The following is a 25,522-nucleotide window of genomic DNA, read 5'->3' on the forward strand; positions in this document are numbered from 1 at the left end:
CGATCATAAAAATTTACTGCTACCAGTGGTCCAATTTGACAGTTTTTAAAGTGGCACCTGAGATGGGTGATATGGAAAATTCATAAATAATTGAATAATTTTATGAACTTGTGGGCACCTTTTCAGCTGAATTACCTTCAGAGGAGGGCACAGTGGAAGGAACTCAGGGCTGACATATATGGTCTGTCTAGAGAAAGTCCATCCATTGTTAATATAAAAAGAATGGTTTTTGTGATATCTATGTAACCTCGGAGCCCAGGAGAGTGGACTGGAATGCGCATGTGTGAACTGTGATAACTTCACTGTACCAGTCAGTGGGGCCGGTAGATGCCATTGAATGAGCACGTGTACTGTGTGGCTGTCACATTCAAAATGACTGAATGAGTAGAGGAGTGACTCTGCATCATATTTTGCATGAAGCTTGAACATTCCTCCATGGAAACAGTTTGGATGATTCAGAAGGCGACAGCTATGAACAACTGGTGATTGGCAGCTTCATCATGACTATGTACCTGCTCATACATCACGTCTCATGCAGAGGTTTTCATTGAAATATCAAATCACTTAGGTGACTCAGCCTCCCTACAGTCCAGATTTGGTGCTCTGTGACTTCTGGCTTTCCCTCAAAATAAAATCACCTTCGAAAGGGAAAAGAATTCAGACCATCAATGAGATTCAGGAAAATACAACAGGACCTCTGATGGAGATTGGGAGAACAGGTCCCAAGGCGCCTACTTTGAAGGGGACTGAGGTGTCATTGTACTAGGTACAATGTTTCTTGTATCTTCAAGAAATGTCTCTATTTTTACGTATGACATGGCTGGATCCCTTCTGGACAGAACTTGTATATATAAGTATATGTATGTATATGCATGTATATGCATGTGTATGTATGTGTATATATGTATATGTAAGTATAATCTGGATAGTGCCCAAGTATGTGGGGCATGTTTGCATGCGTATGCACATGCATATGTGTACATATATTCAAGAACTAAACCCAGATTTCATGCAATGACCTATAAAACTCCTTACAACTCTGGAGTTCTCCAAAATGCAATGTAAAAATGTAAAGAAATGGGTGGATTGGGAGTAAAAGGGAGAAAACCGTATTTGAACAATGATTAAAATAAAATTAAAAAAAATGATCATTGATCATACATCAATTGTTGCTCTTTTGGAAGTCTGAGGATCTATATTCCATAAAACCTTCAATTAACTAAGGGGTATTGCTCTGTGTATCATGCAAATGTGCATACCTAGACTGTACCTGTTACATGAAAGATCATAATGTTGCTGAATAAATCCTTCAGTGCAGTATTTTCTATATTTTAAAAGACATAGGTTTAGTTTCTTGAGTGTCCTAAGGAGTCCATGAATAATAAATATGTGATATAGATTTTTCTTTATCATAACTGACTTCATGTTCATGAAAACATAATCTATTTAGTTGGAGTTCCAACTACAGGTCTAGGTTTACAAAATTCTGATTTCTATCATCTTGACTTCATTGATTTTGTGCACTTTGATCTTTATTTTGTGTTATACAAAAGTCAATATGTTGATCTACAAACACATCTGCTGCTTGGATAGTAGTTATTTCAGAATTGGCTCTCTTTCCAAGCACAGTTGTGACACAGAATTGGTACTGTGTGCTCCTGTTGGGCACTTCCCAGTCATAAACCTTATGAGAAATTCCAAGAGCTATGGGAAGGATGCTCCCTTTGTTCTCATTGAACGTTAGCGTATGGAGTAAAATTATGTTTGTGAGAAATTGCTTGAAAAACAAGTGGTCTTTGTTTTGTTTGTGTATTATCTTCAATTTCAGCGTGTCAGTATCAATTTTATACCATAATTAGGAATTACAAGACTGCAGCCTGTATGTCAAATAATGACTTCTTTGGAATTCCTCATTAATGTAACATTGGTTTTAAGATAAAGTGTTCGTAACCTATTCAACTGGCTGTCTTATATATGGTGGTTTAGAATGGATTTTTTTTTGGTGTAAAGATTGTATATCTGTTTGTTGGTTTTATACTTAAGGCTGAAAGGTTAACCCTAAGAAATATTAACAATCGAAAAGAGAGAGAGGAGAGAGAGAGAGAATATCAAAAGTGTTATAACTGGTAAAAGAAAAAAGCTACAATGTTTAAATGAGTTCACTGAGTGTGAGATGAAATACTGTAGAGACCCATTCATTTACACCTGATGTAAAAAATAATGACAGTATAGGGTCTGAGTTGAACTACAACCTGTATTTATATTTTATGGATAGATTTAGAAAAAAGGAAGAAAACGGTCTTGGCTTAACATAAGAAATGTTCAAGTTATCTATTGCTGCAAAATATGGGGCATCAAATATCACTTTTGTTGCATTTTATGGATCAAACGAGCCAGAAGGGCAGCCCAGATTAGAGGAGTGGAAGAATAGACCCCCAGCTCTCAGTGGAAGAATGTCATGAGAATGAGTGAGGAAATGCTGAAAAGATTTATATGTGAAATTTTGTTCTCTTATCCCCCAAATTAAAGTAATGCATAGAGACAATATTTGACCATTTGATGAAGCTTAATGTGACACAGTGAGTGTGTCTTCTTGGGTTTCAAGTAGATGAAGCAGACAGACCAAAGTTTTTCTGGGGGGACATTTCACATCACAGGCAGGCATTTTGTAAGAGAGAATTCCCTATGGGCATGACGTCTACTTGTTACAACGTGAGACTGAGTCCAAAATAATATGACTTCGAAGAATATTACTAGGTTATATAACTGTAAATGTTCCATAGGTTGTACTGATGACTTTGTTCAATTCTTTCATCACAAAGATGAGGATACTAAAGCTTACAGGAGTTAAATGGCTTAAGACCTTTAAGACCTTTGCAAGGGTCTTAATGTTGGTGGCTGCTGTAGCACAGCCTGGACTTGAATCTAGGTCTATTAAGGGCAGAATTATTGCTCTTCCTATCATTCCATACAATGATGCTGTGTTCCAAATTCTTCACACTTCTTTCCAAATGCTTTTTTAAATTTAATCTTTATTGTATTGTTTGCATTACCATGTAGTTCTGTGCTCCACCCTCTGCCCCCCAGCAGTCACCACACTGTTGTCCTTGTCTATGGTGTAAATTATTGTCCGGTAATCCACGTAGTAGGACTGTCCTCACCAAATGGGGAATCAGAGCTTATTTTATTATATTTTCAATGATTTTGGGGTCTCTAGGAAAGTGCAAATGTAAGTCAGCCTGACAGGCATACGATAGTAATTGTACATAACATCTGGTAAGCTGGGGAGAACGTAATGTTGATGGGTCATGGAGCTTCTAAATACAATTATGGCCTCACCCTATTTAAAAAAAAGATGCAAAACTATACTTTCAAAATTAAGTACAGTAGGTCCTCAAGTAACGTTGTTTCTTTCAACATTGTGTTACTGTAACATTGATGAAATGCCATAGGGACATAATTCTTGTTTTTATCAATTACCCTATGGTTAAATTGGTTTTGTTATATGTGGTCTCACTGCAGTTCCAAGAACCTATCAATGACGCTAAGTGAGGACTTACTGGATAAGGCTTTTAAAAGAGGCCTTTGTAATTTAAGTGTCCTCAGGCTTATGCCTCATCAGCCTCTAGTGGTGAATCAATTAGTTTAATTGAAATAATAGAGCTGTGATCGGACTTTTGGAAAAACATGTTGTCATTCCAGACAAAATTATTAGTGAGTGCAACTGAAGGATGATCTTTTTTCTGGACTTAAAGTGATACCATTTCAACATTTACAATGGATATTAAATGCACCCTTGCTTGTATGTATGAATATATGCAAGACAATTCAGGTAATGCTTTGTAGCTCAAAGAAATATGATGCTACCTTGTATGGTGATGTAGACAACGTGGCTGTACTTTTTAAAAACCTCCAATTACATGCTCTGATTGGTGTGGCTCAGTTGCTTGAGCATCATCATGCAGAGCCAACGGTCTTTGGTTCGATTTCTGGTCAGGGCACCTGCCTGAGTTGTGGGTTCCGTCTGGGTTGGGGCATGCTTGAGATACAACCAACTGATATTTCTCTCACACGTGCAGTTTTTTGCCCCCTCTTTCTCCCTCCATTCCTCTCTCTCTCAAAATAAATAAATAAATAACTTTAAAAATTTTAAAATTAACAGCTTCCAACTACAAATACGGTATTTAGGTAGATAGCAGAGGTATTTATCTATGCAGGCCAAAGACCTGTGAATGATGCATTAAATTGATGTTAAAGTAATCCCGTGCCTCTGCTTATTTTTGGAAGTCATGTAATTATAAATGATTTGACCTCGGTTCTGTCATTTGCAGTATGATGATAAACGAGGGTGCTATCTCATGTCCGTTAAACAGTGGGTTGGTGTGATTGGGATCAATGGAAGTTTCGAAAAAACAAAGCACACAAAGAACAGCATTTTTTCAGTCAGTTCCCAGTGTGAATACGGAATGCATGATAGGCACAGAGGTAATAAGCATAATATTTTACATTACAGAGGGTTTAGAGATGGGCAAGTTTGTTATTACGTCGCCTACTCTTGTAAAGAAAATCAATAGCAGGCTATGAACTTACTCTCCCTGAAGTAACAGAGCTGAGAGTCAAGCCCAGGATTAGGACACAAAGGGCAGCTGGCTCCTCATTATGCTGCCCTGTCCCTTCTGAAAGGCCAGTGGAAGTTTATACCAGCCACACCGTCTTTCCCACTTGGGAAAAAAATTGCATTCCCAAAGCTTTGTAATTTAGGTTTTTTTGTTGTTGTTGTTATGACTGCTTTTCTGTGAGTTATTTAATTAGAATCTGCAGCTTTTGGCAGGAAAATAGTCAAGCCAGCATATTTCTAACAAGCCATGTCTTTAGGGGGGAACGTCCAAGTGAGGAAACAGAAGAGAAGGAATGCATGGTCGTAGCTGCTAGAATATATTAGTTGCAGACAAATTCCAGTGGGAGTGTCAGTCACCGTGAATTACAGTTTTAAGTGAAGTGGCCTGAAAAGCAAGAATGGGGTGGAACGCAGCTCATATATCAGAGTACAGAAAAGATTTGGAATTCTCCCAAACTTGTCCTTTTTTAATGAAGGAGCTTTCAGGAGCAAGGGCGGGGCCTGCATTGATAGAATAATCTTGGGAAAAGCCTTCCTACAGCACCTTGTAACATCCGTGTTCAGACTTGATGTTGTGAAAGGTTTTTCTATTAGATAAATGAAATTTCCAAAAGCAATAGTGATGTGTATGCCATTTTCAAATAATCAAATTAATGTAGGTCAATGGATTATACCACTGAGCATTTTAAAAGGTTGAATATTGCTTCGGAAACAGTCTATTTTTAGAATGAATTTCTAAATTCTTGTTGCAGAATATACAAGTTAAATACTAGGTGAAAAAGCAATGTTTTTAAAAAGATTTTATTTATTTATTTTAGAGAAGGGAAGGGAGGGAGAAAGAGAGGAAGAAAAACATCAACGTGTGGTTGCCTCTCATGTGCTCCTTATTGGGGAACTGGCCTGCAACCCAGGCATGTGCCCTGACTGGGAATCGAACCAGCGACCCTTTGGTTCTCAGGCCGGCACTCAATCCACTAAACCACACAAGCCAAGGCAGCAGTGGTTTTAATGGCCCTGACAACTGTGGATTAAGAGAGCTTTTGACCCTTTTGGCTCGAAGCATTCCGTTATTGGTAGATGGAAAACAGAAGGGTGGTGGAGGCTATTGAGAAATGTTCTCAACAGGGAAGGCAAGATCCTGCTGTTTGGGATGATAATATCAGTGTGATTTGTCATCATGTCACCCGAGACCACATTTCAGGTACATATTTTGTCCAGTAAACAGTTGGTGACATGGTTCTCTGCATGATGGTGATGAGAAACTACTTTTTGATCTATTTTCCTTGAAGCCCATAGGTTTCTCAAAATTAGGTTTTCTGCTGGCATGATTGCAATGATATCTACTGGAGTTTAAATCTGTGCCTATTTTTCCGAGAACAAGTTGTAAATCCTGTCAAATTGCAGTGTGAAGCCCATAGCTGGCATTGGAGTTAACATATGTAGAATAGTAGACTAGCTTCCAGGCAGGCAGTATGAGAGTATTTAGACCCCATCATGCCTGAAAGAGTGTTTTTTTTTCTTAAGTGCAAGCATTGGATATATTATCGAGGGAGTTAAAACACAGGCAGCTAAAGGGAACTGGATCTTTTCAATCTGTCAAATTATGTGTGTCTGCTTCTTAATCATTATCATGAAACTGCTCTATGGGACTACTTGAACAAGTTAGCTTTCAATTAGCATGGCATTATATTGGCAGGTCTAAACTATTAGAAAAAATATGGTTCTGGCATGGACATCATATACGTCAACAATTTATTGGTGCAGTTTCATGGTCCAACACTATTATAACCTGCTAAGATCTTCAAACCTTGTGTCTCTATTTTTTTCTATTATATTCACTTCTAAACTGAGTTAAATCCAACTATCCACCTACTTCCTGCCTTCACCCAAATTGTTGAGCATTGGTGAAGTATATCAATTACATCACCTTTCTGACTTCATCTTTAGGATCATGCAGCCCCTTTGGACATGTACTGGTGGTATTCAATCCTTATCCTTCTCTAGAACATGGCTAGACCACACTATGAGATACCATTCTGTCCATTCTCTCCTGTCTTTAACCTTCCTAGTCTCTTTTCACACCTTTCACACTCAGCTGTGAAACACTCAGCTTACCTTTCCTCCTACTTAATTTCTTTTTTTTTAAGTGGTGCAATGGGGAAGAACAAGTTCGCATTTCCCTCACCAGCCTACTCCTCCCTGTACTTACAGTAGATGAAATCTGTCAGGTACTATCTAAAGCCAACCCCAACATTTATGCTTTCAAATAGTCTCCCAAAGACTGCTCCTTCAGTTGTCAGCTCTCCTGCATCACCAATTTATCTCTCGATATAGGAACATTCCCAGGAGCCTACAAATGCAGCTCCTATTCACACATCTTAAGGCAAACATTCCCCTGAGCTATAAGGGTTCTATTGGTTTCACAGAAAGACTCCTGGAAGAATTTTCAGTATTCAGCATCTTTGCTCTCTGACCTCCCATTCTCTCCTTAGCCAAACTTCAATGACGTTTTCATTTCTCACAGAATGGCTATGTTAAGGTTATAAAGGAAAGTTCTGTTACCGCATTCAGTGGTCAATTTTCAGTTCTCATTTTACCTGACCCCTTTGCATACTGGGACCCAGTTGGCCATAACTTTTATCTCAAAGTAGTTTCTTTTGGTTTTCTTCTTATCTCTTGAATTCCTAGTTAACTCTACTGATTTGTATTTTTCTGTTTGATCTCATTCAGCTGCAGTCCAAGGCCCCAATCACAACCTCTCTTCTCTATCTGCTTTCCGCAGGCAACCACCACGCCTAGTTATAACATCTGTATGTTGAGGACTCTTTTAAATATGTCAGAAGCTCAAATTTCTCCCGCATTCTTCCCATCTATATTAGTTATATATTTGTATGTAAAAAAAACTACTCAAAACCTAGTGTCTTAAAATGAAACATTACCTCATGGTTTCTGTGGGTTGGGAATCTCGGCCTGGCTTAGCTGGCTGTTTCCGGTCAGCGCCTGTCACAAGGCTGCCATCAAGGTGCCCCCTGTGGCAGCAGTCACCTCACAGTGTGATTGGGGCAGCCTCTGCTTCCAAGCTCACTCGATGGTTGTTGGCAGGATTCAATTTCTTAAAAGTTGTTGGACCAAGTTTTTCTGTGACTGTTGGCCAGAAGCCACCCTCCATTTTTTTGGCCACGTGGGCTGCAGAGGGCCGCTCACAGTATGGCAGTTGGCTTTTTCAGAGTAAGTAGTAAGAGAATGCCAGCAAATCCAAAATCAGATTTTTGTAACTTAATCTCAGAAGTGACATTCCATCCCTTTAGTTTTATTAGCAAGCCACTAGGTCCATTGCACACTCAAAAGGAGGTTACGTATGGTCGTGAATACTAAGGGGTAGAGGCTACCACACTAACAAAACAAAGAAACTTCCACATTTTACAGGCATCTCAAACTTAAAGGACCCCAAAAAGATAACCTTCTCCTAGCAGCTGCTCAAACTTGCTATTCTCCCAGCCTTTGCTGTCTTAGATAATAGTAGCACAATGCATGTCTATTCTCTGGGCAAACCCGGGAGTGACCTTGGGTTTCATAAATACCCGATGACTACACCCAGTATATCCCACACTCCTGTTGTACTTATCTCAAAATTGTAGTACCAATCTGATGATCTTCCATCATTACTTCTGTTAAAGCTGTAGTCTATGCCAGTATCAAATCTGGTCTGAAGTACTACATTAGCCACTAACCTAATTAGTGTCTTTTTTTTCTATTTTTAGTTCCATTACAGTCCAGTCTCAACATAGTAGTCAAGGTGAGCTTTTAAATAATGTATATGATCTTATTGGTACCTGTATTCATTTCCTAGGGCTGCAGCAACACAGTACCCCAAGCTGTGTGGTTTAAAGCAACACAAATTTATTCTCTCACTGTTCTGGAGAACAAAGTTCAAAATCAAGGTATTGGCAGGACCGCACTGTCTCTGAAGTCTCTAGGGGATGATCCTTTCTTGCTTCTTTCTAGCTTCCTGTGGTTCTTGGCACTTTTTGGCTTTTCTTGGCTTATAGACACATCACTCCAATCCCTGCCTCTGCCATTACATGACCTTCCTCCCTGTCAGTGTGTCCCTTCTTGTAAGGACACCAGTGATCTGATTTAGGGTCTGTTCTAATTTAGTATGACCTCATCTCAAGTTGGTAACATCTGCAAACACCCTGTTCCTCAATAAGACCACATATATATATAGATACTTAGGGTCAGAAGGTCAACATATCTTTTGGGGGAATACAGTTCAATCCACAACAGTCCCTTTCTTTAAACTTTGAATGAGTTTCATTACGAATAAAGTACAAGTCCCCGCTCGAATTGTCCCCAGCCTGTTCTTGAGGCCTTCCTTAGTTCCACTCTCCCTAACGTCCAATCTGCTTCAACCTTTCTGACCTTCCCGTCCTACAACTGTGCTGAGTTCCTTCTGGTCTCACGGCTTTCTGTGCTCTTCCTTTTCCTGGGACGGTCCCCTCTCCCCACCCACATCTACATGTCCCTGCCCCTGTCTCCTGATTTAAGCTCCAAGTTAAAATAGGCAAGATCTTGGAGACATTAAAACAGCAACTTCTTTACCACGTAACTGTCTATCCTATAGTACTTTTTCATTTTCTTCACAAAATGTATCACTGAATGAAATGTATTTCTTACTTGTGTCTGCTTGTGTTTTGTCTGGAGAGAATGTAAGCCTGATGAAGGAAGGGTCTTGAACTCTCTCGTTTGTGTTTATGTCCCCGGTATCTAGGATTGTGTGTGACATGTGTTGGGAAAAGAGTTTATATACCCAGTGAAGCCTCAGAGACAAAGATGATCTACACAACTGCTAAACAGATTCTGGAAAGTGGTTGATATGACATGCTGATTTATCTTTGATCTTCTGAGCCTGTGGAGGTGGCAAGAATTGATGTGTGGTGTTTCCACATGGGGTAGGAGGAAAAACACTCAGGCTGAGAATCCAATTCTTAGAGGAACCCCAAGCAAGGAAAGCTAGATGCTAAGTGCTGGGAAGGTAAGAAGCAACCACATCAGACAAGCATAAAGCAATTTATGTTCTCTTTGAGGTGATAGTGCAACACCTACAATAAGGAAGCAGGGGCCTCAGGTAGTGAAAGCCTTTAAGTTGATATACCTAGGATATACCTAGTAGGATATACCTAGGATATACATTGTAGGGTATACCTAGTTCTAAACTACAGGAATGTCACATGGAGAGAATTTCAGTTCATGCACAGACTCTGTAAGCACACACCGTCCAAAGAAATAACAGTACTATCTGAGGTGCATCGTTGAATATGGGTGGTATATGTTTTTGTCTGTGGCTATATTTGCATCAGAGTTCTCAGAGCTAACTCTGTTTTACCTCCTATTTACTATTTCAGATATTGCCGGTACAAGGTATGGTAACTAATTTTCTAGCTATGTGACCTTGGGACAGATAATCTATATGGAAAACTGTAGCATCGACCTGATTGAAGATTTGCAAAGATTGACAAAATATTTTATGTAAAGTACTTAGATACATGTGCTCAACAAAGGTTACTAGTTGTTATAAACACTGAGAACAGAATATACTAAACCAAATGTGAATGTATAAATACCAAATTACGTACAAATATCAGTAATAAACTGGACCATTCCTTTGAAAGTTCTGGCTTTTGCAGTATTGTCATAGCTTCTTAGTACTGCTGTAACAACTTATCACGAATTCTGTTGTTCAAAACAATGCAAAGTTATTCTCTTTCAGTTGTGAAGCTGAGAAGTATGAAATGAGTTTTACAGGGCTATATTCAAGGTACCTGCAGGGCTGCTGTTTCTAGGGGTGCCAGGGGGACATACTGTATTTTTCAGACTATAAGACGCACTTTTTTTTTTTTTTTTAACCACATTTTTTGCTTCAAATTCTTTCCCCCTGTTTTCCTCCTCTAAAACCTAGGTGCATCTGGGGTCTGCACCATAAGATGCACCAAGGTTTTAGAGGAGGAAAATAGGCAAAAATTTTTGAAGCAAAAAATGTGGTAAAAAAGTGTGTTCTAAAGTCTGAAAAATACAGTACATTCCTCTCCTCTTTCAATTGCTAGTGGTTGCTGTCATTTCTTGGCTCATGGCTTCAACACTCAAATCTCTGCTTCCCTTATCACATGGGCTTCTCCCTGACTTTAATACTTTTGTCACCCTATTGTAAGACTCTTGTGATTAGATTGGACCCACCTTGGAAGCCAGGATAACCTCCCATATCCAAGATCATTAAATGAATCACATCCACAAAGTCTCTTTTCCCCTGCAAGGTAACGTACTCAGTGATCTTGGGGATTAGGATATGGATATCTTTGGGGTCTGTTATTCTGTCTCACACAAATGCATTCACTGTCTTTTAGTTTGAACAGTTATTGAGTAGCAAGTACAAAGCTTTATATTGCTTTTTGTTTTCTTTCTAAGAGAATTGTATTAAGCTATTGACACATAGGACAGACAAATGATTATATTTCTTTTTCTGGAAGCTTCGGTCATCATGTTCTCACTGAGTACCCAGGGGTGAGCGCTCAGCGCCTTTATAAAAGATGACCAGTTTGGCTGTGTTTCATGGCCTCAGAACTGATTTTTTTGTGTGTGTGTGTGATAGACCTAAGTATTCTAACTAGTGATGAAACCTGTGATATGGAGGTTCCGTTCATGCCACAGGTCACTTGGCAATGTCATGGGGAAGGTTCTACTGGCATCTAGTTGAGCATAGGTGCCATGGGTACCGCTAACCATTGTACAGGACAACTCCCCACAATGAAAAATGATCTGGCCCAAAACAGTAATAGCACTGGGTTTAAGAAATGCTGTCATGGGGAACTTGAAAAACTACTATTGTTTAGACCTTTGGTTTTCGGAGTGTGCTCCATGGATCAGCGGCTTCGGCATCACCTGGGCCATCAGTCTCTTTCAAAGCCCCCCAGGTGATCCCCAGACATGGCCGAGGTGGAGGACCGCTGCCTGCCTCAGCTTTTCTCTCCCTCTCCTACTCTCCTCAGAAGTTGCGATGGCTGTGGGTGTACTGAGTTTAACTGGGGAAAGAAAACTTTTAAAGACTTTTTGCCACGTGTAACACACATGGAATATTGGAACTCTAATGAACACAAAGCCACTTTTTTCTTGAGAGTCCCAGTAAGTTCCTTCGACAGGTTGAATTTTAAACATACGGAAATGTGATAAGGGGCAGGTTTGTGCGACTCCCCATTAAATATACTGGCAGGACGAACTCACAGAGGAGGGCAAATCCACTCAGCTAGGATCGTGTTCGCAGCCCACAGGAGCAATGATGGGAATATATTTGCTTTTCCTCCCTGGCTTTGTCACTTGCCTCATCCAATCTGCTGACTTCGGAACCCCCAAAATATCTTTGGTATGAGCTTTTGTAGCTGAATTGCAGTGGAAAGCATGATGAATACGAAAAGTGTAAGAAAGGTGAATAAGAAAAGTGGCAGATGGAAACCGTGTAGTGTTTTTATTTATGCTCTCTATTCTGGTGCGCGGTGCACTTTCCATTTTAGCTACTCAGGTTTATCCATTTACTGGGTTTTCTCCTGTCACCACATAAGTATGAGTTATGTTGAGTTGTATAGCATTTTCTGGCAGCCTATGGCATATTTCCATTTCCCCAATTCTTCCCAGATCTTAAGTGTGGAATTATTCCATGTAGCTAATTCAGTTAAGGCTGTAGTTACCAACACAGGCCTGGAAATATTCACTGGCTTATAACGGTAAAGGGTAATAAGCACCCAACTAAGCACCAGCGCTTGCTTCTAATCTTACGCTATTGGATTTGGATTTTGCAGTAATCCTCTGAGAGGAAGACTGTTTTCCTGCCCAGTTTGCAGATGAGAGGGTAGAGGTATAGAGATGGTAAATATTATTACTTTTTCCAAGTTTGCTCAGCTGGTGAGAAGTTGAGCCAGGCTTTAAACATGGCTGGCATTAGTCCTGACTGTATGCACTTGACCACCTTTATTGTCCACATCTCAAGGTCTGTCTTTGCAGACAAGCATCACCTAGTGCCGGGGATTTTCTAAGCTGTAGCTGGTGACACAAAGCCACTCTAGACTTAGAAAGGGATGACTGCATAGATTTCAAATGACGTGGATATTGGAGGCTTTCTCTCGGAAGCTGTGCCCCGGCTACTCTTTCCCTCAGGTGGGGAGGAAGTTCCAAAGCTGAGAGAGAAGCCTAGTGACTCCAAACACATTTAGTTCTTATTGCTGATGATGTTACAGAAGTAGACTTTTTGTCTGCATTCTTGCAGTTCCACTGATCTCTTGTTTAACTGCCTCGAAAGGGTGTCTTCATGTTTTTGTTCACTCGCTTTCTGATGGAAAGAATACAAAATCTAACCAAAGGTAGGCTTATCGTCATTTCTTCTTAAAGCTTTAAGAAATACTTTTTAAATCTCAGAACATTCATTGTTTAACTTTATTATAATCAATGAATGCAGTCATAACAATCTGGAAACTTAATGTTCCCTCGCCAGTCAGGCTCTGTAGGAATGAACGATTTTCTGGTGAGCATTGTGTTAAACAAACAATGAGAAAACTATAACTGTGTCTGGAAAATGTGGTGCTACATTACTCTAGTGACTTAAAACTTATTTCTGATGATGTAAACATCCACCCCTCCCTACTGAATGGATTGTCCAGCATATAGATTTGTTTTCACTAGTGGTTTTTCAAATGCATCATGCACTCCTTTTGTGCTTCTCTACCTGTAGTCTGCTGCCCATCACTTTTCAACAAAGTCAGCCCAACGTTACCCTCTGAAAAGGTTTTCATGACTTCTCTAGGCAACGCTGAGCACTTACCATGGACCCGGCGAATTCTTCTCTTAACACCGCCTTTCCCATTGCTGTCATGATTGATTTTCACGTCTTTTTTCCATGTGATCCTTGGCCAAAGCGACTATTTCGTAATGATTTTTGTATCCCCGTTACTTAGCACAGTATTTCAAACATGGTAGGTACTGGGAAATATTTTAAAATAAATGTGTATATATCTTCATCATTTATGAGTGGTTGATTTTCCTCAAGGTAATTGTCAGTTCATAAAGTCTCTGACCTTTGCTTTCCTACTTACATTTGTCTCTCTGACTCTGACTCTGCTACTGTCCTTTAAAAACGGTGCTTGTTGCCCCTGGCTGGTGTGGCTCAGTGCATTGAGTGCTGGCCTGCAAAATGAAAGGTTGCTGGTTCGATTCCCAGTCAGTGCCCATGCCTGGGTTGTGGGCCAGGTTCCCAGTAAGGGGTGTGCCAGAGGCAACTGATGTTGCTCTACACATTGATGTTTCTCTCCCTCTTTTTCTTCCTCCCTTAAAATAAATAAATAAAGTTAAAAAAATAAAAGGATGCTTGTGATTACATTGGACTCATGCAAATCATCATCTCCCATCTCAAAATCCTTACTTTATACCACATCTGCCAAGTCCCTTTGCCATGTAAGGTAGTATACTCACAGGGTCCAGAAATGCAGACATGGGTGTGTTTGTAAGAAACAAGGTTCCCTGGGACTGATATCAAATATTGTGTTTTGGGGGGCAACTTTTATTAGTTGCAGAGTCGGGAAGAGCCTTTGTTTGTCCTCTCCATAGGTAGTGAATCTATCTCACAACTTTAACATGCTTTGCTTTATGCAAATTGTGCACTCAGTAAAATACTTTGTATCATGCACAAATGGCGACTTTAATTATATTTTTTGATTAGAGTGAAGTAAATGATTGGTAGAATCTTGAATTTACTAATGTAAACACTTCAAGGATTAGATAAAATATAATAGATTAATCTTTGAGCCTAAACAATTATTACACACCAGCCAGGAATGGACAGAAAGGAGACACAGGAAAAGACCTAGTACTAAAAAGATGTCTACAGTTAAATGCTGTCAGATACTGTGGTAGACACCGCAAATATAAGTATTTTATCTAAAGGTTGGAAAACCTTGAAGTAGGTATTTACTACATCAGAATGTGTGGACCAAAATAGGTCAGAAATGAAACAAACTAAAAGGAAATAAACACGGCACATATGACATCCAACGCTATGTGGATGAGAAAACAGGGACTTACAGAGATGAAGTAGCTTCCCTAACATAACATAGAGGAAGACTCTTCATTCAGTTTATTATCATTCTAAAACCAATTCTCTGCTTTATGATGTAAATGGAATAAAATAAATGAACAGTTTCCCTACATTTCACTTCCAAATGTACTTACCATTCAGAAACAAGCCAATGAAGATCATTTTCCTCTTTAAATTTTCTGATTATGCCCCTATTTGTCTAATTAAAAGACTGGTCAATATCACCAGCAGCATCTTAATTCTAAAGCAGTTGTCTTTTTAATCCTTACAATACATAAACTCTATTGATCATGTCCTTAAAAATCCTTGCTTCCTTCATTGACCAAACTGCTCCCTGATTCACATTCCCTTTAATGCCTGCTTTTCTCACTTTTTCCCCTTTTGATTCCCTTTGCCTGCCTCATAAATATTTGCAGGCTCCAGATTGGAAAGTGTAAAGCCTTCTTCTCTTTGTTCTCTGCAACCTCTTGCTTGTTATTATCCTAATCTATGTCTTTCATTTCAGTTACAATTACAGCGTTGTTACCTTCCATGTCTGTGCTGAGCCTCTGGCTACTACAGTCAGTTAGCTACAAGACAATTCTGACAGATTCCACAGGTAATTTAAAATTTACATGCCCCAAATATAATTTCGTACATTTTTCTACTCTCGTTGCCCAAAACATCTTCTCTATTTCTACATATTAGTGAATAGCATCATAGTAGAGCTAGTTGTTCAAAGTCTATGCCTCAGATCAACTTTTGAAGCTTCCTTTTAATAATATTCGTTAGCTCTGTTTATTCCCAGATCTGTTCTCCCAGCATTCACCACTACTGCACTGAGACAGACTTCCTTATCTGCCTGTACCGCTGTCTGCTAATTAGTTTCTTCCACCTTCAAACTAAAACAGTTCATATTTGTCACCTATAAGCATCCACCGGTTATTGGTACTACGGAGCATCTCAGGAGTGTGTGAAAGGGAGTGGATCAGAGTCTCGGATGAGTTATGCATATTCTGAAGAAATGTATTGAAGGCACATATTGTTTTTGTGATTAGGAAAAGGGAAAGAAAGGGAAAATGCATCAAATATTGTTGGACGGTGAAGTTAGCATACGAGTGAAAAACATTATAGGGAAAAGTCCGAACTTTCTATCTAGCATATCTTGCTGACTTGTTCAACTTCTGTCCCTACAGACCCCAACCTGTGATCTAGTCACACCCCATTTCTGAAATACGCCTCCTCCCCTTCACCTCTTTGCTGTAATAGTTTCCAGTCGCTGCTCTAACAAGTTACCACAAACGGAGTGACTTGAAACAACTCAAAAATTTGGTTTTAAAGTTCTGGTGGTCAGAGATCCCAAATGCATTGGATTCATTTAGCTAAAATCAAGGTGTTGGCATGCCTGCATTTCTTCTGGAGGATCTAGGGGAGAGACTGTTTCCTCACCTTGCCAGCTTCCAGAGGCCACAAACATTCCTTGGCACGTGGCCCGTTCCTCCACATTCCATGTGCATCGCTCCAGGTGCTGAGCTTTGCTCTCATACTTAACATTCCTCTCTTTGAATCGGACTCCGTTACTGCCCTTTTAAAAGGATGCTTGTGATGACGTTGGACTCATGCAAATCATCATCTCCCATCTCAAAACTCTTAACTCAAACCGCATCTGCCAAGTCCCTTTGCCATGTAAAGGAACACACTCACGGGATCCAGAAATTCAGACGTGAGTATGTTTGGTGGTGGACGTTATTCCTCCCACCAGACTGACAATTTTACTCATCCTTTGTCCTAGACCCAGGTTTTGTTTTTTTTTTTTTTTCTGTTAGAAAGCCTCTCCTTTATGACCTGGCTGAAATTCTTCTTCTGACGGCTTTTTCCTATGACTTCACCAGACCCAACCTGGAGCAGAATTAATGATAGCTCCCTCTACTCCCACAGCACATTACACTCACCATATGGCAATAGGGCCAGTCTAATTAAGTAGGTAAGCATTTGTCTCCTTTATTGGTTCGTGAGCCTTCTATATTAGAGTGCATTACATCGTCTCTGTGCTCCCACCGCACCATAGCACAGCATCTTGTAACTAGTATATGCTTAATAAGTGTTTATCAAATGGTGAGTTTGAATGTCAAAATTGAACTACACGTAATAGCAGCCACAGTCAGTCTTTAATTCATTCACTTTTTTTTCAGCTAACGTTTAAGAAGCATTGGGTATAAAAAGATGAATAAAACACACATTTATCCTGGAGGGAATTTAAGTCACGTAGAATAGAAAGGTATATAATTAAACAGGTAAGATTCTAGTGTGTGGTAGGATGTAAAGAAAGCTGGTATATGAACAGATTCATAGGTGGGAGGATCTGAGTTGAGTCTATGATACTGCAACTAATAATAATGATAATGGCAATAACAGTCATCTGTGATAAAATCAATAACAACAGCTTTCATTTATTTAGTTTGCTCTAGGTGTCCGTGTTTTTCTAGGCACTATGCCATACCTATTTTGGAAATGAAGGAGCTAGTTATTTGCCCAAAGTCACACAGGTCATGGGTGACAAAACTGGGCTAAGAATCCAGACAGACTAATTGCTTGTAAACACTGTGATATGCTCATTTTGCATAACATTGTAGTAGCGGTTTATGTGAAGCCACATGGTATTCTTAAGACAAACTAGGTGAGTCATTTTCGGTTCATTCACCCAGAACTGATAGGTTTTTTTAAATTAGGTCATTGATAGTATGAACTTCTATGTACAATGAGAAAATGCATAGGAATCTCAGTAAATGTTTATATATAGTTCTCATTGTGTTCTGGGAAAGAATTTTAATTATGCATCAAGTACAACAAAGCTTGGATGTCTACGAGTAAACACACTTAATCTGTCTTTCAATATAAAATACAATAAATTACCTCAAAGAGGTTTGTGAAGACTATTGTAGGTTGGCCAAGGCATTAAATCTGTGAAATGCTGTGTAATCCTTTTTTCTTTTCCCTGATACACAAAGTTTCACGAGATCCAATTAAGTATCTTGATGTTACCAAATTGATGCTTTCCAAAGCAATTTTATTTTAAGAAATGGAATCACAAACTAGCTTGTATGCCTTACAGAAATGAAATGAGGAAAGAAATAGTGTTTTGAACAAGAGTGAAGTAATAACATAGCTATGCTGGAAGGTCTTGCAGTGGCTAGTTGGATCCCGGAGTTTCTTGGGCAGCACTGATTATGCATTCTCACTGCTAACGGGAAGGCTGAAGATTCACATCAACGCAAAGATCTCCTGCAGCTCCAGTTAGTGCTGTGGCTGGGAAATGGGATTCAGGTTTTAGGAATGTATGACTCAGGCTTGCTCTTGACTGTGGCAGTTTGTCAGATGCCGCCGATGAGTCGGCTGTTCGGTCTAGTTTTCATTTATATCTTTAGGTGAACCCAAGGTCTTTGGTTAGAAAACTGAAACGGTATCATTTATAGCGGCTGGAATTAAAATAGCTTGTTCTCAATGTTTATTTTAAAAAATCACTAACTTTATGAGTAAAATGATGATGGTAACACTCGACTGCAAGTGAATGGATTTTGTTTTGTGAATTAAAATGTGTTCCAAGAGACTCATTAATGTGAATGAATTAAGTATTTAAAAATATTCGGAAGTATCTGAGGCTCTAGGAGAGCGGGGAAAAAACAGTAACTTTCAAATCATCGTTTCAGCTTCCTCATCTTTAATAAAGCCGTAGTGATGGAAAGCTGAATATCATCAGTCCTCAACTGTCTAGTGAAGAAACTTGTACTGTCACGGATTGACAATATGTCTGAACTGTGTTCCGACTTGCTACTTTCTGAAATTCGGTCTTTTGGCTCTGCTGTCTCAATCTTCCAACAAATAAAGAGGGATGATCTTCTGAGGGAGACAATACGCATTTCAGTGAATTTCAAATGAAAGTTTCCTCCTTTTGAAATCCAAACACTTGGCTAATGTCCCTTCTAGTATCTTTCAGAGAACCTTGTTATGGGAAGAAAGGATGCGTCTTCCTGTAGCTTTCATAGACACTGGACTTTCTTTCAATAGAGCCCCGGTCTTAGATTCTCTAGAATTATCTTTTAGAGGTTTTTTGGGAAATGGAATTGTAAAATGATAATTCAATCTTTTAGAGGCAGAGAATTTATCATTTCTTTTCAGTTGGAAAGAGTGACACTTAATAAAACTGTATTCTATTGCAACATGGAACACTAAAACGTCAATGTTTGGCAATTTGTATTAAAAATAAATTGTTAGTGAAGTATTTTTGCAGGGATCGGTCCTACTTATTGATACAGTTAGATCCTGTAAACAAAGACACATTTTAAACCTTAGGTGACTATAAGATTTTAAAAACATTTTGGGGGTCTGTAGAGACATAAATTTGGTATTACTGGTTTTCATTTAACTTAGGGACCACAGCATATGGGAAAATACAACACAGAGACCCCGTTCATATTCTTCCCTTTTGTGGAAATCATTGCCCCAATTGTGCACAATCAGAAGTCTGAAAAAATTCTTATAATATTGATATGTATTTTAAAAATGTATATTTTTCTTTTTTTTAATCTTTACCTTAGGGAACGGCCTTTAAGAACTGAAAGATGAAAGCTCCGATTCCGCACTTGATTCTCTTATATGCTACTTTTACTCAGAGTTTGAAGGTCGTGACCAAAAGAGGCTCTGGTAAGCAGTGTTCTTTCCTTTTTTCTCATTCTTATGGCTTGAAGTGATGGTGTGATATTTGCACATGTGCCATTTATGGAGGGATTGAGAGTTAACGGGAACCCATATTGTGGAAATATTGTAGATATCTCTTTAAATGAGTAGAGCATACTCCTAAGGAATTAGAAAGGCGGAAACAGGTTGTAAAAAAGGTGGCTTATTTCATTAATTACTGTGAGTTGGAATTGATTTAATACCAAAAGCTTACAGTTTGATTTCATTTAATCATATGATTTTCAACATTGTTTAGAAAGAAGACCATTCTAATTTTTGCATGGTAATGTCATCAATTTTTTTTCACGTTAACTTTTACTGTTACTGTTTCCGTGTTATCTGTGCTTATCAGACTCTTCTTAGGGTTGTACTTGAGTTGTGTTGAATTATTTTACAAGAAATGAAAGAGAGCACTAGAGTTATTAAAGAAAATGTAATGGGGAAACATCCTAATATGTTAGTAGGAAATATAGAGGTACAGTAAAATGGTAATATGAAAGGAGCTGCTAAGTGGAATGATGTTGAAACTTATGGAAAACTTTGCATGTTATCAGATATGTTGGGTTTTCAATGACTTGATATTTGCAGTTAGCAAAATGTACAGACAAGGCAACTGAGTAAATACTGTTAACGAGGTGAAGTTGCATTGTGTCTAATAAGTTACTGATAATAGAAAGGCTTGCTATACTCACATTTTATGTGGGATTACAGAGTTTTTGAAGCTTTAGCTTTTGGATAGTGGAAGAAGAAATGAAATGTGTTTAGTTGCCCGACCCAGGATGTATTATCTGTAAGTTCCTAATGGGAAAAAGAGGAGGTAATATGCAAGAAAGGGACTATGGAGTGTTGGGGTATCAAGCATTACACAAACACAAGTATTTGGAATTCAGAAAGCAGAGGGAATGAAAGGGCTGAGATGGTGCTGCAGCAACCGTGCCCAGTTCCTTAGGTCAGGAGGCTTTGAACTCACACTGATTAGATAATAAAAAAAGCCACAAGCGAGGGAAGGAGAGAGCCAGTCTGCTCTCCTGAGTAAGTTGGGGGAGGGGCTGAGCAGTACTTTGTGCATGTTCAAGGAGGTGGTGCAAGGTTGAGAGCAAAGGGAATTTTACTGAGACTCTTGGCTCTAGAACTTTCTGGTTGTTGTATAGCTCTTGTATCTGCCACTGATATTATTGTAAGCAATGTGAAAAACATAGTGTTTTGATGTTTACACATTATTTTATCTGTTCCTCCTGGTGGATATTTTTGAATGAAAGGAAACCTTAGGGCAGGATTATGATTCAGTGTTTTTATTTTTTTTTGTAATATGAATGGATTACTGGCAAATAGGAAATATCTTAATTTTGTTGTCTGCTACTTGTAAGGGAAGTTGAATCATGATGAGAGCTGATAATTTCTACAACAGTGATATTTTCTAGGCTAGTAATTTACATTAAAAGTACTTAACATGGATTTTTGAGATACTGGCAACACAGAAGAGAAACACTTATTTGTATAAATATTGTAACACAAACCATCCAAAATAGAAGTACTGATTACATATTAAAATTTCCACATTTCTGGTTATTATATTTGATTACATAACATTTTTTCCATTCTTTTTGGGTATGTCAGATCTATGATATTTTTATCAAAATGCACATATGACTTTTTCCATCATCAAATAGTGGTTGTGACAGATGTATCCTAGAGCAACTCAAATTTGGGGGAAAATCTTTGAAGTTGGAACTTACTTTGTATGTTTGAGAAGCGTGGGAGCAGAAGCAGAAATGTGAGGCACTTGAAAAATTCTAATCTCTTTTTGCTCCCAAGGTCTGAAAAAACTCAGTGACTGTCTCAAATGTAATTTTTTATTTTAGTGAGATAATTATCTTAGGAGGGTGATAATAAAATGCTGCCCTGAGTTTGACAGAAGTTCTGAGACCTGGTTCTCTTCTGTTTACGAACGTGATTGTCATATAGTTAACTGATACCTCCCAAACCTTATACATTTTCTGTATCAAAATGTAAAAATGACAAGGCGGGTAGTGGTATTTAACGACATGTTTGATTTGTTTACTTTTCTGTATGGTATGAATTAAGATAGTTCCCCTCACTATCTGTGTTAAGGCTACCTGGGCGGAGATTTGTTTGTTTGATTTTTGAATGGTAAGTGTGCAATTTGGGAATAAATGCTATTACTTATATACTTTCCTGGCTTGCACTCTTCTTAACTGGTGGCTGTTACCATGGCACCTCTGTTTAGAGAAGCAGACAGGTAACTTACTGAAGAGCGTCATTACTGATCTCCATAGATCAAGTAGTAGAGGAGCACATTTGGCATCTTCCCCTAAAGAGATTAATAGCTCAATCTTCATGCCCAGCCCAACATATAAAACCAGAGGCAACAAGGCTGGGGAATAAAAATCAATTTTTGATGTTCAATCTCACATATTAATCAAGAGGGCTACTTATCCTTGTTATTCTTATCATTTAATTTTCTTTTTATTTTCACTTTAATAAATCATTTGGGAACTTCACTAAACCTGAATCAGAACCTGGTGCTTTTCATATGTATTTTACTAGATTATTATTTCTGATTCACTGTGACCCCTAGAAAACCAGAACTAGACATTTCAATAACCAAGGACACATTAAATATGATTGTAATGCACACAGCAGTGGTAAATTTTTATGGCATGTTAATAGTGTATAATGTTTACTTCCGGTAAACACATGTGGTCAGTCCCTTAAAATTTAGAAGTAGGTATTTGTTTTTCATTAACAGAACTAATTTGAAAGCAGTAGGAGCTCTTCATATACAAGCTGGAAATGTATTATCTTTATCACCGTGATTTATAACCCCATTGCTATTAATTTAAGAAACAAATTAAATATAATAAGGCAGTTAAATCATCATAACATCCTTGATTGGAATGTTAAAAATTAAACTTTATAACGTTTTGTTTTAAAGATGACTTCAGGTATGTATAGGATTATAACAGCTAAGGACTGAATCTGTGACTCTTGTCTCTCAGGTAATGTTCTAAAATTTTGTGTATATCTAGAATCAAGGTCTTTATGGAAACAGATATTAAGTCTTTGTTACAAAATAGGCTTTCTGTTTCAAACAATTTTATACCTCCTTCTTAGTTTTTGTAAGCAGCACTTGAAGAAAAAGGCAGACTCAATATTACCTATTCTCAAGTGTGTGAAGCATTGTAGCAATTCAGTGGGTAAACATTTAAGTTCCTGTCATTTGTAGAATTCTGCACACACAAAAAAACACATTTAAAGCAAATGCTTTCTTGGATAGTGTTTGTAACCTAATCTGTTTTGAAAGTTTAGCTTAATGTTCTTGTTGGTTCATTTCTGCCTTCCTTCCTTTCTTCCTTCCTTATTTCCTTATTTCCCTCTCTGCTTTCCTCCCTCCCTCCTTCCATCCCACCCTCTTTTCCTCCTTCCTTCCTTGCATCCTTCATTCCTTCCTTCCTCTCCTTTTCTCCTCTCTGCCTCTCCTTTTCTCTTCCTCCACTCTCTTATTCTTCCTTTGCTATTCTTTTTATTAGTGCATTTGTATGCAAATTAAATAATCTATTTTGAATATTTCCATTGTGTCGAGATAACTTTTTAAACCAAAAACATTGTCATTACTTTGTTTGAAGGGTTAAAGTCCATGGAATGCCATATCTTTCCAAGGTCTTTCCAAGTGGATAGTTTGGTCTCGTTAATAATGGCTACTAAATATTTCTTTGTATTTTGTGTAACTCAGAGAATTTGGCATAGGATTAAGAAGCAGGTTAATAAAATAAACTGTTGAGAAACTTTTATATGCAAAGTATGAGTATAGTACTTTCAGGGAACCAAAGTGTGAGTTGTGACTTGGCCCAAGCAAGAGTTTGGCACACTGAGTAGAAATGGGCTAGAGGGGTCGGAATGTAGAGATAAGGGAAGAGAAAGGAATCAAGACCTTCATCTATTTGTCTTTGCTGTCATATCCATCCCTAGAATATAAAATGGTGAATGCGGGGACCCTGGTTTACATAGGCCTATAGCCTGTACAGTACCAAATATGATGTATGTTTCAGAGTCAGGGTTCAGAGACATTTCTTAATGACATAATGATTGCGTGAATGGATGACTGAGTGGCTGTAATGTTCAGGCTGTGTTATATCAGTGAGGATGCCATGAAACCAACACAATATTACAAAAATAGAAGTAAAATAAAATAGGCATTTAAGAAAAGGTTTTTTAATAAATAGAAATTAGTATAATGTATAATATGAGACTACTGAAGCAAAAGGTACAAACTAAGAATAAGCAGTATCTAAGGATGCTAAGGGTTTATATGAAGACAGTGACCATTTGCCAATCATGAGTGTGTTCATGAGCTTGACATGCATTTCAAAATCTGTTAGAAGGGAAGGAAAATGATTTTTTAAATACTACTATTTGAATCTTACTACATTTACTGTTGCTTTAAAGAAGTGCTGTCATTATGCAGATGCTTTGCATTTCATTATATTGTTCAATACAGACTACCATGAAAAGGGCGCCGTTTGTGATTACCGATACATGATAAATAAGCAAGTGACTTCAGCATAGAAAAAAAGTATTTACAATTACTAGGGCATATTGAGAAAAATAAGTGACTGTATTACACAAGTCAGAGTACCTCTTATTCTAGGAATTATTTAAGATACACACGAGCTTCCTAAGAAAACCAGAGAGTTAAAGGGTTACCACAGGGGGGTTCTATTCTCTTCATTGTAGAACTTGATGGTGGAGACCCGCTTGTGTACTGTGGTTTAGATACAGTTCCTTCTGACAGCATGAGGAAGGCAGGTGTCCCCAGAGGTTTTCCCAAACTCCTAACTCAGAACCCCCCAAATTTGTAAAAGATAAAGGTAGTTTAGGTTCTAATCCTTGTGTTTATTGTTTCTGTAGAATGGGACAAGAAGCAAGAGGTTTGCATTGTCAGAAGAACAATTTAGTTTAGCCATTAGGAAACGTGTCTTATTCTTACATAAGTATTTGAGTGTTTATTATATATCTCATACTATGGCTATAAGAACTTGTGACCATTAGGAAATGTTACTTAAAAGAATTTGTTTTTCTTTAAGTGAAACAAAAAGATAAGGGTAGTTTAGGTTCTAGTCTTTGTGCTTGTGATTTCTGGATCATTATTTCTTTAAATGAAAGAAATTATGCTGGCATGTAAAGAAAGTCAGATTGCACTGGATGGGAGCAAGAAGTTCTAGTGGGGTGTTTCCATCTCGTGCCAACGTGATTTATGTGCATCCACTCTCTTGGGCATTCTGGGAAGTCAACGAGCTTAATTCCACATGATTAAGAGCCAACCCAGTCCCCTAGCATCTGCCTTTTATTATGTTACCAGGTGTTTATTCCCAGTTTGTCAAATATGTCATAAAGTATGAAGCATTTCTCCTTTTTTTTTTTCCCTTTGAGATAGCTTACAAGACCAAACTTCTGAGGCTTTGTTCTTTTACTTTTTGAAGTGAAACTAAAATGCACTTTAATTTTTCTTGGGGAAAATTTCCTCTCTTCTACATCATCTAGTTTTTAAAACAGTAAATTTTGAAATTAGATCTAGAATAACTGTAATATTTATTTGAAATGATGTATTTAATTAGAATAACAAGTAGAACTTACTCCTGAGAAATGAAATGAAATGACCTAATACCTTTGTTTAATAATCATTTAACATACCTATGAATTTCACCATAAACTTACTCATTCTGTTTTACTTGTCAGTGCATGTTTGTATAGAGTTGATATAGATTAACATTAATTGTGCAGACTGATGCTTTGTTCACGGTAAATTCACGTGGAAGAGAAAAAAGTCTATTTGGCTGAACTGTGCAAGTTGAATAGGATTTCAGGTGGGAGGGGAACTTTCCAAGTGCATGAATACAGCTGTGTGACACTGTATCATGGGGGTAACAGAAGATTTATTCTACGTACTTAAAGAGAAGAGTGAGGGGGTAGAAGACTGCAGTGAGGAGGCAATCATGGGTGGACATTTCAGTGACGTTAAGGAACTGATATTCATTGTA

The 25,522-nt window shown here is 38.2% G+C and overlaps 1 protein-coding gene across 1 annotated transcript in view; it reads left to right on the forward strand.

The window, feature by feature from the left end:
- Positions 1 to 25,522, forward strand: part of IL1RAPL1 (interleukin 1 receptor accessory protein like 1) — a 1,208,235-nt gene that overhangs the window by 153,211 nt on the left and 1,029,502 nt on the right. Inside the window, exon 2 of the mRNA XM_028523164.2 lies at positions 19,325 to 19,430. Within this exon, the coding sequence (XP_028378965.1) occupies positions 19,349 to 19,430 (82 nt within the window). The 5' untranslated portion in view covers positions 19,325 to 19,348. The remainder of the gene's footprint in view (positions 1 to 19,324; positions 19,431 to 25,522) is intronic.

This window comes from Phyllostomus discolor, chromosome X, assembly GCF_004126475.2.
Source record: "Phyllostomus discolor isolate MPI-MPIP mPhyDis1 chromosome X, mPhyDis1.pri.v3, whole genome shotgun sequence".
In the NCBI taxonomy this organism is placed as follows: domain Eukaryota; kingdom Metazoa; phylum Chordata; class Mammalia; order Chiroptera; family Phyllostomidae; genus Phyllostomus; species Phyllostomus discolor.